This window comes from Mobula hypostoma, chromosome 6 (genome assembly GCF_963921235.1).
Source record: "Mobula hypostoma chromosome 6, sMobHyp1.1, whole genome shotgun sequence".
NCBI classification, from domain to species: domain Eukaryota; kingdom Metazoa; phylum Chordata; class Chondrichthyes; order Myliobatiformes; family Myliobatidae; genus Mobula; species Mobula hypostoma.
Window position 1 is genome coordinate 45,610,502 of NC_086102.1, and position 18,810 is coordinate 45,629,311.

An 18,810-nucleotide genomic window follows, 5' to 3' on the forward strand; every position below is an offset into this window, starting at 1 on the left:
GGTCATATACCACTCTACCTTGGAAAATGAGGGCTGCCCTTTCATTGCACGTGCTCACATCCTGAAACTCCTTACTCAATGGCACCAGAGGAGTCCCTTGATCACAAAGACTGTGAGAGTTCAAGAGCAGCCAGGGCGGGCCAATGTCAATCGGTTAGCAAAACCACACCTTGTAAAGGTGCAAACACAAACATTCTTGCTGTTCAGTTTCTCTAGCTGAATCAGAATCAGACTTCTTGTCACCGATACAAGTTGTGAAATTTGTTGTTTTGCGGCAGAACAAATTACTACAAGTTACAACAACAAAACACACAAGCACTGCAGAAGAGGAGAAGCAAGGCAGTGCTTGTGAGGTCATCAGCCATTCAGTAATCTGATGGCAAAGGGGAAGAAACTTAATGAAAGAGTGAGAGTGTGCATCTTCAGACCCCTGGCTCTCCTCTCTGACGGTAGTTACGAGGGCATGTCCCAGATGGTGAGGATGCCACCTTCCTCGAAGCACCAGCTTTTGAAGAGTTCTCCATTAGTAGGAAGGCTTGTGCCTATGATGGGGCAAGCTGAACCTGCAACCCTGCACACTGGAGCCTCTATACTCCACTGCGATGCAACCTCTCCACAGCACATCTGTAGAAATTTGCTGGAGTGTCTGCTGACATGACGGATCTCTTCAAACTCCTAATGAAGTACAGCCTCTGGCGTGCCTTCGTCAAGACTGCATCAATATGTTGGGCCCAGGATAGATTCTCTGAGATGAGAAGCTGAACTGGGCACTTTGAAACTTGGTGCCTTGGATGACGAACTAAAGACTATTCTCCCCACTAAAAAGACCACCTACTATCACTTCCAGTAAATCCATCAACCCATCACAAAGCTTTCCAGGCCTCGTCTCTTCCATAAATTTATCCATAATGTCTGCTTCCCATATCCGAACTTACACAAGAGTTTGTTTAGGAATTGCAAGATCCAGCTGACCTGTATTAGATTCAATCCACCAGGATCTCAATTTTATAATGATCGTGCTCTTGTTTGATCCCTCTATGGCCTCGTCCTTCACTCTCTTCCTCCTCTTGCCCCACTGACCTCTGCAATTACCAGGCCTCTCTAACTCTGAACTTCTCTGCATCGCATCTCATCTCATCTCACCCATTACTTGGAGGCTGGGCCATCACCTTTTCAGTGTCCCAATCCCCTTTACAAAATCTCTCTCCTTCAAGGTATATACTTAAACCTCTCTTCGACTGGGGATCTGTTCAATTGCCCCAGTATCATTCCCTTGGCTTGGTGCCAATTTTGTTTCATTCCCAGATGTCACACTCTTCTTCGGATTTTTTTTTAAATCATGTTAACAGTGTGTTGTAAATGCCAGTTGTGATAAATAAAATTCCTTTTGGTTATGGGAACTCGACATTTACAGCAATAATGAGTTGCAGTAACCATGAAAAATTATTTGTTGGAATGGATGAAAGTTCAACAAGTGTAGGGATACAGATGCATATTATTAACAAAATGCACAAAATATAATTCTGGCTATACGATTAATTTCTCTTTAACATAAATATTTTGTTCTGTTGCTGGTGTTCAGCATATTCCATCTCACGCAAATCTCTACCAACCTGATTCTGGAGGTAAAAGTCCAGATCCTCTTCTGTAAGTTCACCCATTTCTGTCATATTTCGTCAGTCCTCTCCTTCTCCTGTTATTCAATATACAGTATTGGACTTTTATTCTTGTGGTTAATTCCCCATTCTCCAATGTAACTGCGCACTCGTAGACTGGTCCTTTAAAACAATTCCTTGGCTTATTTTGTACACTCCAGAATTTCAATATCTTTCTCTATTGTTTCACTTTTTCTGCAAGAAAAAATTATATTGTTTTATTCAACGCGTTCATTCAATTCTTTTCCCGTTCTTATCCTTGTTTTTCTACAGATCCTCCACTCGGTAAAGATCGTTCCTGATCTCACTCCTTTATCTCAGTTTGTAAATAGGGTTCCCCACTCTTCCCTTGGCCTTTCTGCTTTAGGCCATTTTCCCCAGTTACCATGGTTCCTGGTGTTTCACCATTGCCATCTCTCTATCCCCCTATCCTAGTTTATTGATCCTTTTTACTTTCTACTTTTTTAAAGATCACATATATTACTATATTCTCTTCGGTAACTAACTTTGGTATCTCCATTACTGTAGGTTCTCGCCGTTTCTACTTTTTAATACCCTAGTATACGACCCCCTTGCCTTTCCCTCTCACTAGTTTATTACAAAAAGTACTCAGTTTTCTGTTTAATTTCCCGTTCGCAAAATTGCAGGTTTACCGTAAACAGTGCAGATGGTGGGAACTACTCTGTAGATATCCAGAATCACCAAAACACCCGTCCACCGAGCAACCATCGCTTTGACTTTCAGCACTTTGGCCATTGAGTTCCGCGCGGTCCTAGTGCCCACTTAAAAAGAATCAGGAAGCACTTTGTGCGGAAAACATCGAACACACATTGATCATTGAGGATGAGGACGGAGAACAGGCATGGGCATTTACCTACTTAACCAAATGGCCCATCAGTCCTGCAAATTCCCATGTCCTGATAACGTCTTTTAAGCTCAAACAGTGAAGGAAATGCGCACCCTAAATTCTTGTAGTTCAATTTAAATAAACACATCGCTTTAGAAAACCTACTAAAAATGGGAATATGCAGTTTTAGCAATGTATTGAATGGCCCGTTTATTTATCAGTAATGCTTCAAAAATAATAATGTTGTAAAATGTTATAATTTCTTCTCTTTAACTGTTACTTATACTTCAGACGCAAACAAACAACGCCTGAAACGTCGACTGCACCTCTTCCTACAGATGCTGCTTGGCCTGCTGCGTTCACCAGCAACTTTGATGTGTGTTGCTTATATTTCAGACTTTGATTATGATTTTACTGTTGGGAAGGACAGTGACCACCATATTAACAATGTATGTTTTTACTGTTACGATTCTTCACCATTTGATACTGCCACAGAAAGAAATTCCTGCCTTGTCCGTTCTAATTGGTAGAAACTGCCCTGCTGGTATTTTGATAAAATACAACTTTATTTTCAAGGTCAGATTCCCACTATCGGGGACTACCCTTTCTCCCAATACGTACCATCGGGTCAGTCCATGCATTTAGATCACCCAAATGCAATTCTAAAGAAACCTGAGGAATTTGTAAAAGCTGTTTTTCCACTTCATTTTCTAAACTTTGACCCGAGTTTTAGAAATGAAACAAATTATTTCATTGACGGTATTTAATAATATTTCAGAATATCACTCAGATTTTGTTGGCCAGAAAATGACCTCTGTCTTACCTATCCATTATAAAATGACAATTTCTGTTATGTGTTTATTGAACACATTTCTTCCTCAACAACCTATAAAAATATTTCTCACTAAATGATCATTTTAAAACAATAACTGCTAAAAACAATCCTGGCTAGAATCTGCTAAATGATTGGCTTTGTTGTTAATGTAACATCCATCAACTACATTTACCAGAACAAATCAAACAATTGAAAGATAAATCTTTCATCAATCAATATGCAGAACAGAAGATATCCAAACTGAATTCACCAGCACTATTAAAATGATTTTATGGAAATGTATAAAGTTCTTGATCACAAAATAGGAAACTATGCAACTGAACTACTCCAATTATTTAACTCATTATTCAAGACCAATAGGCCATTGTCACCACTTAAGCATTAGCTGACATACCTCTGTCCTGTGGTTTGCAGACACTTTGTAAAATGTTTCATTTAAGACTGAATTATCTCAGTGAGTGTGAATTAGTTCCTTAAGATATACACTTCAATGATGCAAAAATGAATTACATTGAGTCCGCAATATTTTTAAATTAGAATTACATCTCCTAATTCCACTTCAGAGTTTATCCTCATTCAGAAAGAACAAGGGTACTCTTCATGATCATGGAGTCCTCTTTGTGCTCCTCTCCCACAATTAATTTAAAAGGCTTTTCTCTCTTAAGTTCAACAAGCTAAAACCTTATGCCATTTAGGCTACTGTTTTAGTGGTCTCTTTCAGATGCTACTAAAGATACTGCCTAGTCGCAGCATTTGGTCTTTGTTCAAAGCACCACCTATTAAATAATATAAAGCACATCAATATTTTGAGTCCTTACTTACCCTGCGCATTGGTTTCTACATAAGTTTGTTAAAATAGTCCCCATTCTGTTGGGCATTTCAAACACTCTGTGTACACGGTGCTGTGTTCCTCACTCTCCACTCCTCATGATTCAGTGCGTTCAAGGTATTAGAGAAGGTTTCCTTACAGCAAGTGCAATTTAATCTTCAGTGATTTGAGGACTTGGAATTTTTCCAGATTTAAGGACAGTATCAAGGTGGGCTGCCTCCCTATCCACTTAAATCACACACGTGAGTTTTCTTACCCGCTACCAACTTACTCCAGGAAACTGACTATGAGCTGATTGGCTAGGTCCCACACAGTACAGGGCCTTCTGGTCATTAATATAGTCACACATTTAGTTTGATAACCATATCTGATATTCACAAGCACTCAGAAGTGACTAATAAATTTCATTATAAAAATATTGTTAATTTTAAAAAATATCTTCAACTGTTTGAACAAATTTTAAAACTGAAAGGACACTAAAAATCATTAACTCCATATTAAATTAACTCATTTAGGTCAAAGCATAATCAAAATCAAACTCTTTGTTACCCTTATCCACTGCAATGGTGGAGTCAGAGGCAATCACTATGTTTAAGATACATTTAGATAACCATTTAATTAGGGGAAGCATAGAAAGACACAGCTCATGCAAGTAAATTGGAATAGTGTCGATGGGCAAAATAGAGGCCATCATGGATATGGTGGGTTGAAGGGCTTGTTTCTGTGCTGTACAATGCTATGACTTTATGTCCAGCTCAGGATCATAAAAGGGAGGTACATTTTAAACATGTCTCAGGACACCTACAGGGGGGTTGACTGGACAAGGCATAACCATAACGAAGGTGTTCTTCCAGTGTGCAGATATGTCTAGAGCTGGTCTTCTGCTGTACCACCACTGATTTGTTAAATCACAGCAAGTGCGGTAACACACACAACATCACACAGTGCTAAGGGCTAGAGGTGCAGCCCAACCAAGGTACGTATAGATCTGATAAAGAGGAAACTGAAGAGGGACACGGGAAGTGAAACTTCGGGCAGTTACTGTAGGATTTCCTCAAGTTCAATGGTACATTTGAGTTATTTTGATTAGGAAACAAAAATGAATGAAAGTCCCACCATCGACGTCTCTCACACCACCACTGCCCGTAAGCCCAATTACTAATCCCCCAACACTACTCCGCACAAAACCACTCCTTAATTATACATGCAATATGTAGGTTAACCCAACAGTCCAACCATTTGTGGACATCCTGATTATAAAACATGTGAAAAGTCTCTTTGCACACTATATACTGTTCTGAGTAACGTGTGAAAGCAAAGATAATCACTGAAATTTCTGGCATATTTCTGAAACATTACATATGGCAGCCACCACATGAACTCTCTTGGTTAAATCCAGATGTTTTCACTTATATTTCCTAAGGCTTCAATATTGTCATTCCACTGTGGCTTTGGCTGAGATTCCTGCCCTGATGGTGTGAAGCTTTTGGTCCTTGCCTTCTCTTTTGAAACCTCTTAAGCATTCATCAACATACTCTTGTTGGTCGACAAACAGAAATTGGGAGAGGAGATAACATGATGTGCTCTCTGTGGGATGGGGAGCAGGTGAGAAGTAGGAATAGAATGAAAATACAGTCGACCTTCACTAATCCGACTACCTGTAATCCGGTCCCTTCGATAATCCGGATTGAATTACTGATTATGCTTAAAATGATCCTTCTGTAATTCGGCATTTTCACTAATCCGTCACTCCTCAGGTCCCAATGGTGCCGGATTAGTGAAGGTCGACCTGTACTTATCACTTCCGGTCACCTTTCGACATCACCAAAAAGCTTGGAGTATATGGAAAACATTCCCACCTCCGCTGTCAACCCCTCACAATAAACTAATAAATTCTCCATACATGTCCTTGCAACCTGTGTTTGTTCAGTTGGTCATTGGAAATATCAAATGAGAACGTAAATGTCTCCTAAACTGGAGCCACCTAAATACACACATCCTGGTTCGGTATACACTCGCCTCCCCCACCTCGACTGGCTGAGGTCCTCTGAACAAACATTCATGCCATATTCATGAATAGACAAGAAGACAAAACAAAGAGGAACTAGTCATTGCAGAGTAAGAATCGTGTCAGCTATGCTAGCTGGCCTTCTCATGGTTTCATTATTCGTAATGCCAACAAAAGTGAGATAGTTTTATTCTGCAATCATACTGCCTACTTTTGCATAAGGGTGCAGATGTGTATGAGTTACTGTTAGGGTAATGATTATAATGCTGTATCTTTTCCCCTGATTCATACTATTAGTTTTCTGTAGATTATCCTATGAACTCATAGAGAACTAATCAGGGAGAGAGCACTGCCACAAGACAAGCAAATGTCAAAGTCAGGCATTGGATGTCTAAAGTGAGAAAGCAGCCAAGATTATTTAGAGTTCCAAACAATTTAGTTTTTCACAAAACATTATGGTCAGTTGGAATGTAAGTGTAATATTTTTAAGTACACTGAATATGAAACTGAATGAAGTCTAAAGCACAGGAATGTTTGTGTGTGTGTGTGTGTGTGTGTGTGTCTGTAATTGAAGGAGTCTGATTACCAAGTGTTCATTTGAAAGCTCAGAAACTTAGGGAACCATTTGTTCAGTGATTTTGTGGGGATGTGAAGAGCATGTCAAAAGTAGTTTGTTAGGAGGCTGATTGTTCAATGTTTGCAGGCTTGATGATTAGAGCAGTTAATGCAAGCTGACACTGAAAAATCCATCACCTTCATCCCTCTGGATATGACAGTCATGGGGATCAATACTGTGTTCCTAACGCTCTGCAACCAAGGGAAACTCCACAAAGGTGACCGTGGGTAAAACTCTCTATTGTTATTTGGGCAGGACAGAGAAAGGACAACATTACAAAGCAGAAGCCTATTTAAAAAATAACAAAAAATCTCTGCAAGCATGTTAAATAATGTGCATTTAGTTGTTTGAATGAAAATTTGTGCAATAAATATCAAAAGAATAAAATTTAAGTACGACAAAGACAGCATACAGCACCAGAATATAAAAAGCCAAATTCAAAACATTAAAAAGGAAATAAAGGTCCTCCAGTTTTCAAGGTGGCTGTTTCTTCACCATACAGAGTGTATACTATACTCTGTCATGTGGATTAACAGAGATTGTATTCACCTTAAATTCACGGTTGGATATTCCCATCAAAGGCACACTCTGCAGTTATTCAATGTGAAATTTAAACTCTTGTTAAATGAAACATCTAAGGGTAAAGTGAATACTGGTACTAAAAGGGAAATGTACTTTGTGTGGGAAGACAGACCTTTTGGTTTCAGAAGCTTCAATGCAATTCTGCATAAATGCAGAGTTCTCTGATTGGTGGTTGTACCGAATCTTGTTTATAAAGATGAATGCGAGAGAAATATGTTTGGTACAAAAGTTATCAGAAATTGTTTGTAGCAAAGAACATATACAGTGGCTATAAAAGGTATTCACCCCCCCAACCCCTGTAAGTTTTCATGTTTTATTGTTTTACAACATTGAATCACAGTGGATTAAACTAAGCAACAGAAAAAAACTCTTTCGTGTCAAAGTGAAATCAATTCTCTACCAAGTGATCTACATTAATTACAAATATAAAACACTAAATAATTGATAGCATAAGTCTTCAACCCCTTTAATATGACATACCAAATCATCACTGGTGCAGTCAATTGGTTTTAGAAGTCACATAATTAGTTAAATGGAGATCACCTGTGTGCAGTCAAGGTGTTTCAATTGATTGTAGTAAAAATACATCTGTATCTGGAAGGTCCAACTGCTGGTGAGTCAGTATCCTGCATAAACTACACCATGAAGATAAAAGAACACTCCAAGCAACTCTGTGAAAAAGTTATTGAAAAGCACAAGTCAGGAGATAGATAGAAGAAAATTTCCAAGTCATTGTATATCCTTTGGAGTACAGTTAAGCCAATCATCAAGAAATGAAAGAATATGGCACAGTTGTGAATCTGTCTGAAGCAGGCTGTCCTCAAAAGCTGAGTGACTGTGCAAGAAGGGGATGAGTGAGGGAGGCCACCAAGAGACCTATGACAACTCTGGAGGAGTTATAAGCTTCAGTGGCTGAGATGGGAGAGACTATGCAAAGAACAGCTGTTGCCCGGGTGTTTCACCAGTTGCAGCTTTATGGGAGAGTGGTAAAGAAAAAGCCACTGTTGATATAAAAACTCACATGAAATTTTGGTTGGAGTTTGCCAGCAGGCTTGTGGGAGACTCTGAATTCAGCAGGAAGAAGGTTCTGTGGTCTGATTAAACCAAAATTGTGCTTTTTGGCTATCAGACTAAATGCTATGTTTGTTGTAAGCCAAGCACTGCATATCATCAAAAGTACACCATCCCTACCATGAAGAATGGTAGTAGCTGCATCATGCTGTGGGATATGTGCAGCATACCTTGGAAGGCTTGTGAAGGTAGAGGGCAAAATATAGTGAAAACATGGGGGGGAAAACCTGATGCAGTCTGTATGAGAACAGTGAATTGGGAGATTTGTTTCCCAGCAAGTTGACAACCCCAAGCATAAAGCCAAAGTTACCCAGGAATGGTTTAAAAACACCACAGTTAATGTCCTGGACAAGCAGGAATGGCCAGGTGAGAGTCCAGACCTCAATCCAATTGAGAATTTGTGGCTGGACTTGAAAAGGGCTGTTCACTCACAATCCCCATGCAACCTGACAGAGCTTGAGCAATTTTGTGAAGAAAAATGGGCAAAAAATTAATTCTCTAGGTGTGTGAAGCTGATAGAAACCTATCCACCCACTCAAGGCTGTAATTGCTGCTAAAGGTGCATCTACTAAATACTGACTTGAAGGGGGTGAGTAATTATGCAATCAATTTTGTGTTTAATAATTAATAAACTTGGATAATTTATAGAAATTTGTTTTCACTTTGACAGTCTTTTCTGTTAATCAGTGTCAAAAATGCCAAATTAAATCAACTTCTGGGGAGGGGGTGGTGAATACTTTTTATAGGCACTGTATGTCACCATATACAACCCTAAGGTTTGTCTTGCATGTTGACATGTATGGTATGTGTTTCATCTCTGCATGTTGAGTTCCTCTTCAGTGAATGGAAATGAGTGCAACTCTGAATACTCCATTGGTCAATACTCATGTACGAGTTTAATAACAATAAATAAAGACCAGTATCTCCCCTGATACTTCCAGGTACTGAGGTACAAACCTGGTTGAAGCAAAATAATTATTAGTTTTCTATTTATTGTGATATTGAGAAGCCTAAATAAACCTTATTTTTCATGAATTCAGGCAATGAGGCTGTGGTCGCTGATCCTAGACTCACCCGCTAAAAGAAACATCCTCTTCACATTTACGCTGTCCGGTTCTTTCAATATTTGATAGGCTTCAACGAGCTTGCCCTCATTTTTCTAAACTCAAGCATGTACAAGTCCAGAGCTACCAAATGCTCCTCATATGTTAACACTTTCATTCCCAGAATCATTCTCCTGAACCTCCTCTGGACTGCCTCCAATGCTAGCACAGCCTTTCATAGATGGAGCCCAAAACTCCTAACAATACTCCATGTGTGGTCTGACCATTGCCTGATAAAGGCAGAAAATTATATCCTAGCTCTTGTATTCTAGTCCTCTCAGAATGAATATTAACTTTCCATTTGCTTTCCTCACTACCATCTCAACCTGTAATTCAACCTTTAGGGAATCCTGCACAAGGGCTTCCAATTCCATGTATGCCACTGAATTTTGAATTTTCCTCCCATTTAGAAAATAGTCTTAGCCTTTATTCCTTCCACCAAAGTGCAAGACCATTACACTTCCCTACACTATATTCCATCTGTCACCTCTTTGCCCATTCTCCCAATATGTCTATGTCCTTCTGCAGACTCCCTTCTTCTTCAATACTACCTGCCATTCCACCTTTCTTTCTAACATTCACCATCTTGGCCACAAAGGCATCCAAATCATTGACATATAACATGAAAAGAAGCAATTCAATAGCAACCCCTGCAGAACACCACTAGTCACTGGCAGCCAAACAGCAAAGGCCCCCTTTATTCCCACTCTTTGCCTCCTACCACTCAGCCAAACTTCTATGCATGCTAGTATCTTTCCTGTAATACCATGTGCTCCTATCTTATTTAGCAGCCTCATGTGCAGCACCTTGTCAAAGGCCTTCTGAAGATCCAAATAAACAGCATCCACTGACTCTCCTTTGTATACCCAGCTTGTTATTTCCTCAAGTAATTCCACCAGATTTGTCAGGCAAGATTTCCTCTAGAAAACCATGCTCACGTTGGCCTGTTTTACCATGAGAATTTTTTTTTTTTTAGCCAGAGTGGTAAATCTGTGGAATGCTCTGCCACAGGCTGCAGTGGAGGCCAAGTTCTGCATATATTTAAGGTAGAAGCTGATTGGTCAGGGAGTCAAATGATAAGGTGAGAAGGCAAGTGTATGAGGTTGAGTGGGATTTGGGATCAGCCATGATAAAATGGCAGAGCAGACTCAATGGGCTGAATGGCCTAATTCTGCTCCCATGTCTTGTGGTCCTATGTGGTTCCAAGTACCCCAAAACAACCTTATCCTTAATAATAGACTACAACATAATTCTAACCACCAAAGTCAGGCTAACTGGCCTATAATTTCTGTTCTTCTGCCTCCCTCCCTTCTTAAAGAGTGCAGTGATATTTGCAGTTTTCCAGTCTTCCAAAACCATTCCAGAATCTAGTGATTCTTGAAAGATCATTACTAATTCCTCTCCAGGGTTTTATCCAGTGCCCGATATCCCCTCACCTCTCTTTCACTCTTTATCTATCTGAAAAACATTTGAAATAATATAAAACTCTTTTATATTATTGATTAGCTTACGTCTTTATGGCTTTTTTAGTTCCCTTCTGTTCGTTTTTAAAAGCTTCCCAATCCTACTTCCCACTAATTTTTGCTATATGTTTCCCCTTATGCTGTACTGTACTTGGACTTCCCCAGTCAGCCACGGCTGCCTCATCCACCCTTTAAAGTACTACTTCATTTTTGGTATGTACCTATCCTGCACTTTCCCAATTGTCCCCAACAACTCGTCATTGCTGTTCTGGTGTCATCTCCGCTAGTGTATTCAGCATCTCCCTTTCCAATCAACTTTGGCCAGCTCCTCTCATGCCTCTATAATCCCCTTCACTCCACTGTAATACTGATGCATCTGGCTTTATTTTCTCCCTCTGCAACTACTTTCCAACATTTCGTTCCAACTTTGAAGAACAAAAGTTCAGTGTTGGATAGCCTCATCTTGGCAGGCAAAATATGTAAACTAAATTAAGACAGTAGAAAAAATTAGTCACTAGTGCTGAGAGATAAACCCAGAATTTGGCCTTGTGTTACATACATTCAAATATCTCGAGATCGAAGTCAGAGACCCAAAAATCAATATTTACAAATAAGCTGATTATTGATTTTAGCTTCATTTCCACCAGATCCTATTAACCTAATTGCATTAAGCTCCCAACAACTGTCCTGTTCTATGGCTTTGATTAGGGACACATTGGCTCAGAGTAACTTCTCAATTTTCTCGAAATATTGCAGTTACATCTTTCTTATCCATCTGAGCAAGCAAGGCAAAAGTTTAACATATCTCTGTCAAAGTGTTGCAACACAATGTGAGCCTGGAACTTCTGTGCAAAGTACTTCAGATTTCGATTTAAAGCCAGCGCCTTCTGGTTCAGAGGTGAAACTGGGCCATAGCTGACATGGTAATTCCCCAGTTTTATTGGGGTTGAGTGGGTTGGCAGTTTAAAGTTGGGAACTGTTCTTCTCTCCAGTGTCTCTCTTTAAAATAAATGAACTTTTATTTTATTGGCATCAAATTATTTATCAAAATCATTTATCATTATTTATTTTTAAATAAGGGATCCTTCAATGGACAATGGGTTTCTAGTTGACCCCTATTTTCACTGTTCATTCTGCATAACAAAAGTTTTTATCTCAAGGTCATCTCCAAGACTTGCCCTCATACTATTCCATGATCTCTCCAAAGATATTTTGCCACATCTGTGCAAGGATGTGCATATTCTCAAGCTTTTAGTGACCCTTGAAAATGATAATTGCTTAAAGGAATAATTGAACAAAGGTTTGTTTTAATTCCAGTGGCAAATATAGCATTTAATTCCCAATTTTGACCATACACAATAGTTCAGAAGACAAACAGTGTGCCAGATATATAAAAGATAGGTGAAAACAGCTGTTTCCAAAATTAGGAAAAAATCGAGCTATTCAAATGAACACCCAAGTATAAATGGTTTAAATGGGAATCTATGTGAATATGTACCTGAGTTACAATGAATTGTAAGTTTTTGAAATTCCTGTTTTGCATGTTTTTATGAAGGTATTATTTGTACAGTAAGTTCTTTCAAATAGCTGAGACTTTACAGACCAAAATAGGGATTGGACATTCATCATAAATGGGAGGTTAGTGTTGATAAACAGAGACCTTGGGGTTGAAGAACATAGTTCCCATGAAGTGAAACATAGTAGATAGGGCTGAAGGCGGCAGGTATCATGCTTGCCTTCATACATTTGAGTGTGTAGAATATAACATTACTATTTTGGAGTGAAAACACTGGAGTGGAAGTGGAGTCAATGATACATTCGCATCCAGATAATGACTTTCGAAAATTATCTTGCACTGTTTTAAAAAAATCGTATTCAACCGAGCAATTCATTTGGAATAAATCTGTGATCCATGTCTTCAATTTAAAACATTTCTCTAAGATTACTGCTCCCATTCCTAACAAGATAACATATATTAAGTTGAACTTTCAATAATCATAGACATACTAATGTGACTTAAAATTATCTAGTTAAGAAAATACACCATTTTTCCTCAGTCATTTCAAAATGCACACTGATAAATTATTCACATAACGTGCAGTAGCAATTGACAAGAAACCAGTTTATAACTTAGAAAAATGAAAATAGTTCAATTCCTACTGAACAGGTTGTCATCTGATAACACTGCTAATTTTCAAGGTTATGGTACCAGCATCATACAGAAAACAAAATCCAGTAACCCTTTAAATAAACACTGAACAACCCTTTATCTGATTCTTTTGCACATTTAAGTTCTGGTATCAATTTTAAATTCTACTTAAACATTTGCTTTGTTCCTGAATCCAAGACACAGGTTTACATGGAACTTTTTAGTTTACACAGGAGGACATTCAGCCCATCAACCATGCTGGCTCCCAGAGGCAATTAGTCTATTGTCAAAGTCTGATATTTACTCTTATAATATTTACTTTGGCTGCCTTCCACAAACCATTCCTTTAAAGTTATCAAGATTTACCCATTGACTTTGTTCAACAAGCCTCATTCAAGCTGATTCTAGTTAACCCATTCTGCAATAAGAATTTGCTACTATTAATTATTAGCCTGCATTTAATGTAATCAATGTGTTTTTGCTCTTTTTTGAGACTACTCATTCATCACATCTTGCTGGCCAAACTTAAGAAACACATTTAGAAAGGTTTAAAATGACAGTTTTATAATCTGTCTAAAACCCAGAAATGAAAGGTAAAACCCTAATTTTACATTTCTTATAAGAACAGGGTACTGTAAAACCATTCACTGTGCCTTGAGTGAGATTGATAAATATTTGAAGCATAAACTATTCGTCATTAATGGGCTAAGTCACATGAATAGTTGGATCAAAATCAATTATCAGCTCAGTTAACATGTTTTATTAAATAAAGAAAGCTAATCTGAGGAGAATCAAACAAAACAGGAGAAAATTGTTCTGTCATATTAATATAATCATTGCACAATGATTTAACTGCAAAGTGGTCCTATTATAGCCTTCAGAATCCCCAGAATTGGGTCTTTGTTATAGAATTGTTTACCATGCTGCACTAGATTAACATAATTAGTATACTTTACTTGCAATCTTCCAAAATGTTAATAGCATCAATCATTTTACAGGTTAAAGCAATTTAAATATCTATTCAGAATTTGCTGAAATGATCAAGCAAAAATATTAGGATGGTTTATTGATATACAGATATTAAATATCAATATGAAAATAGTAGAATTTAATATTAGGAAATGTGTTGAATGCTTTTGAATTGGGGAAATTCTTGTCAATCATGAATTTCTTACTCATAATCCCTTGTTCAGGCAACATGTTACAGCAGGTCTCCCATCAGATTATTATGTACAGGGTAACTCCTTCAATGCAACAATCAGATTTCTGTGGAAGCTATATTTTAAACAAACATATGCATTTCTTATACTTATCCACTGATGTCTACTATAAGCCTACTGACTCTCACAGCTATCTGTACTATTCCTCTTCTCACCCTGTCTCTTGCAAAAACGCTACCCCCTTCTCGTAATTCCTTGGTCTCCGCCGCATCTGCTCTCAGGATGAGGCTTTTCATTCTAGGATGAGGGAGATGTCCTCCTTTCTTAAAGAAAGGGGCTTCCCTTCCTCCACCATCAACTCTGCTCTCAAATGCATCTCACCCATTTCACGTACATCTGCTCTCATTCCATCCTCCTGCCACCCCACTAGGAATAGGATTCCCCTGGTCCTCACCTACCACCCCACCAGCCTCCGGGTCCAACATATTATTCTCCGTAACTTCCGCCACCTCCAACGGGATCCCACCACTAAGCACATCTTTCCCTCCACCCCCCCCCCGCTTTCCACAGGGATCGCTCCCTACGCGACTCCCTTGTCCATTCATCCCCCCCATCCCTCCCCACTGATCTCCCTCCTGGCACTTATCCGTGTAAGCGGAACAAGTGCTATACATGCCCTTACACTTCCTCTCTTACCACCATTCAGGGCCCTAAACAGTCCTTCCAGGTGAGGCGAAACTTCACCTGTGAGTCGGCTGGGGTGATGTACTGCGTCCGGTGCTCCCGATGTGGCCTTTTATATATTGGCGAGACCCAACGCAGACTGGGAGACCGCTTTGCTGAACACCTACGCTCTGTCCGCCAGAGAAAGCAGGATCTCCCAGTGGCCACACATTTTAGGTCCACATCCCATTCCCATTCTGACATGTCTATCCATGGCCTCCTCGACTGTAAAGATGAAGCCACACTCAGGTTGGAGGAACAACACCTTATATTCCGTCTGGGTAGCCTCCAACCTGATGGCATGAACATCGACCTTTCTAACTTCCGCTAATGCCCCACCTCCCCCTCGTACCCCATCCATTATTTATTTATATACACACATTCTTTCTCTCTCTCTCCTTTTTCTCCCTCTGTCCCTCTGACTATACCCCTTGCCCATCCTCTGGTTCCCCCCCACCTTGTCTTTCTCCCTGGACCTCCTGTCCCATGATCCTCTCATATCCCCTTTGCCAATCACCTGTCCAGCTCTTGGCTCCATCCCTCCCCCTCCTGTCTTCTCCTATCATTTTGGATCTCCCCTCCCCCTCCAACTTTCAAATCCCTTACTCACTCTTCCTTCAGTTAGTCCTGACGAAAGGTTTCGGCCTGAAACGTCGACTGTACCTCTTCCAGGAGAGATGCTGCCTGGCCTGCTGCGTTCACCAGCAACTTTGATGTGTGTTGCTTGAATTTCCAGCATCTGCAGAATTCCTGTTGTTTGCATTTCTTACACAGCCTAGTGAGGAAAACACCTTTTAGGTGGCACCATGTTAGATGTCACATAAACACTTTGGATTGCCTTCGTTCTAAACTAATCTTGCAGCCTTCAATTCTCTTGAGAAGAGAGCTCAGATGACTTTCACCAAGCAGATGAATTCAGAAGCAAACTATCAGCCAATTATAATTTTTAAAGTGTTCTGAACAGAAACAGTGTCATTTGTAAATATATTACTGTGCCTAAATCCTAGACCTGGCTACCCAATTTCATTGGAATGATCACAGCTGTTCAAGGAGGTGGTCATGAATGGGGAAATTAAGAACAGATATAGACAAGATGGTACCTGAAGTGACAACAAAGTACATCTGTTTGAATTTTGGGGAATTTCCTCAATACAATGACAATCCCCATCTTAAAACCTTATTCATTTAATTTATGAGCAATCTTCCCCCATTCAGCAAAATTCTTGACTAGCAAGGCAGCATTGTGCTCTGAGCAGATTTGATTTTCAGGCCAGTAGTAGCATCAGTTGACAACAGTTCCTAATTCTATTAGTAAAATGTTTCTACTGAGGCAGAACAAAACAGCATCTGTTGTACTCTTGGATACTGACCGGAAACTGTTGGTCAATATGTAGCTCGGTGTGGCAAAGTACTTCAGTGCACCCTGCCACTGTTCGCTTAGATAATTACTGGTTCAATATTCATGAGCAAAAAAGGGTATTCACCCTTACTTTCTCGCAGTGGTTGCCTGTGGTTTTATCCTAGAATCTTTACAGAAACTAAAAACATTTACAAACAATATTATTTTCATCTTATTAATTTAAGAGATGGTTGATTTTCATTTTATTAAAAAAGGTAATAATTTACAAGTCCTCAAAAGACACAAATTAGTACTTTCATTTTTTTGGTATGGACACTTCATAATTCTGTTGTACATCAAAACAAAGCATGCATTATTCTTACTTCCCACTGTTGTAGAGTACTGTAATATAATTGACAGTAGCTTCAGTCAGTGGAGTTGAAGCAAAAATGAAATCTTTCAGCCACTAAGTGGCACAAATTGATTAGGAGCGTTATTGGCAGATTGCTACATTCACTGCCTTTCTTGCTTCTAATACTATATTGTGATTTCATTTGGGAGTCAGGAGGGACAGCTGTGATCTGCAGCACCCTGTCTGTAAGTTTTGGACCCTTGCCCATGACCCATTTAGTGTCACACTAATTAGATATGTTACCCAATGCCATTTTCTCCACACAGTACAAGGTTGGAGTGACATTTCAACCAGTGATCAGTTTTGTATTGTAAACAAGCTTAGATATCACTTATTGTTTAAATTTTGAGCTGGTAATTAGTAAATGGTTATCTTAATGTTGAGCTTGCAATGGTAGCTATCACACAGGATCAGATGGTAATAATATAGCAGAATACACCTTTGTTAAATAAGGAATGATACCACACAGAGCATATTTAAACTCTAACTATAGGAAAATTGATGCTTAATGATGCTTTTTACTTGGCACTTCAGCCCACTGATACTCCACGAGGACCACAACCTTATCATGGTTGGGAGGCTTGGGTGCCTCAGTGATCTGGAGACCTGTGTTGGCTGAAGTGAGGGCTTTATGTTTTGGCTCTTGGCAGCATCACCCATGTTAAAGGTTAAAGGGTAGAGGGCAGTGGTTCACCAGTCCTCCAGATTCGGAGGTTCAACTCAGTGCTGGACTGGTAAAATAAAATTGTTATATAAATAGCAATGAAGAATCCTTCTACATCTAAGTGCAGCAGTATCCCTGATCCTCCACCGGGGACTTGCATGGCTAACGATAGTGGAAACCAAGAGGAAGCTACTGACATGATAAACAAAACCTCGAACACTGCCAGAGATTGAGGACCTTCACTGTTGCCCTAAATTCTAATGGTGTAAAAGACAGTAAGTCAGCCCATTAATAGAATCCATATTGACATTGAGGAAAAGTGGTTGACTACTTTCCTTCAGCGAGGAGAGGAATCATTGGCATTGTGTATATTTGTCATAATGCCATCAAAGAGAAATGGTTCATCATGTACTTCACCGTCATTTGTTAATTAAATGAGTAATCAAGTGAAAGACTTACTAAAGCAGATTTAATTAAAACTAAGATTTTGAAGAACATTCCCGTTCTGAGCTTCAATTCCCATCTCATCCTCCCTTCAAGACAGAACTCACATAGTGACGAAGTATCAGAGCTAATGCTTTTCTGTAACTCTGCAACATCAAGTTATGCCACTGAGAAGAAGCACTGCAGCGGAATCCAACACAAAATTCATGTTGATGTAACAGGTCACATTTGATGCATCACCTTTGGAAAAAGATGCTGGTTCCCACTTTGGACTCATCAGTCAACCCAGAACACACACAACTGGAGTGGAAGTAAGATCCTAGATCCTGAAACAGTGATCAACATTGTGAATTCAAAACAATTTCTCATCTTTCTCCCTAAAAAAATAACTGGGATTTATGAGGTAGATAATAATTCAAATTGCTAAATATATTTAAAGGAATTATAGTTATTGTTATTTATTGCAAATGGAATTGCTCAGATGCTTAGCAGGAGAATCGTACAACTTGCTCTCTACCATTTTATACATCTGTTGTTGCATGTAGTATTATTCAATTATGCAATTTAATTCTGATATACCTCATGTAAAGTTTGTGATGAGTGTTAAGTTTCAATGTTGATCCTGTTTAATTGAAGATTAATCACAAGACAAGCAGAATTAAGCTATTTGGCCCATCGATCTGCTCTGCCATTCCGTCATGGCTGACTTATTATCCCTCTCAACCCCATTCTCCTGCCTTCTCCCTGTAACCTTTTACACTGTGACTAATCTAGAACTTATCAATCTACACTTTCAATATACTCAATGACTCCAAGATCATCTCCCTTATTCCATATACTGTGTACATTCAATCCTGTATTCATCACGCTTTTCATTTTTGCCCCATATTACTATTCACTGACAGCAATT

The 18,810-nt window shown here is 39.2% G+C and overlaps 1 protein-coding gene across 1 annotated transcript in view; it reads right to left on the reverse strand.

Moving 5' to 3' along the window:
* mab21l3 (mab-21-like 3) overlaps positions 1–1,752 on the reverse strand; it is a 50,225-nt gene extending 48,473 nt beyond the window's left edge. The window contains exon 1 of the mRNA XM_063050739.1: positions 1,614–1,752. Within this exon, the coding sequence (XP_062906809.1) occupies positions 1,614–1,670 (57 nt within the window). The 5' untranslated portion in view covers positions 1,671–1,752. The remainder of the gene's footprint in view (positions 1–1,613) is intronic.
* Positions 1,753–18,810: the final 17,058 nt, after the last annotated feature.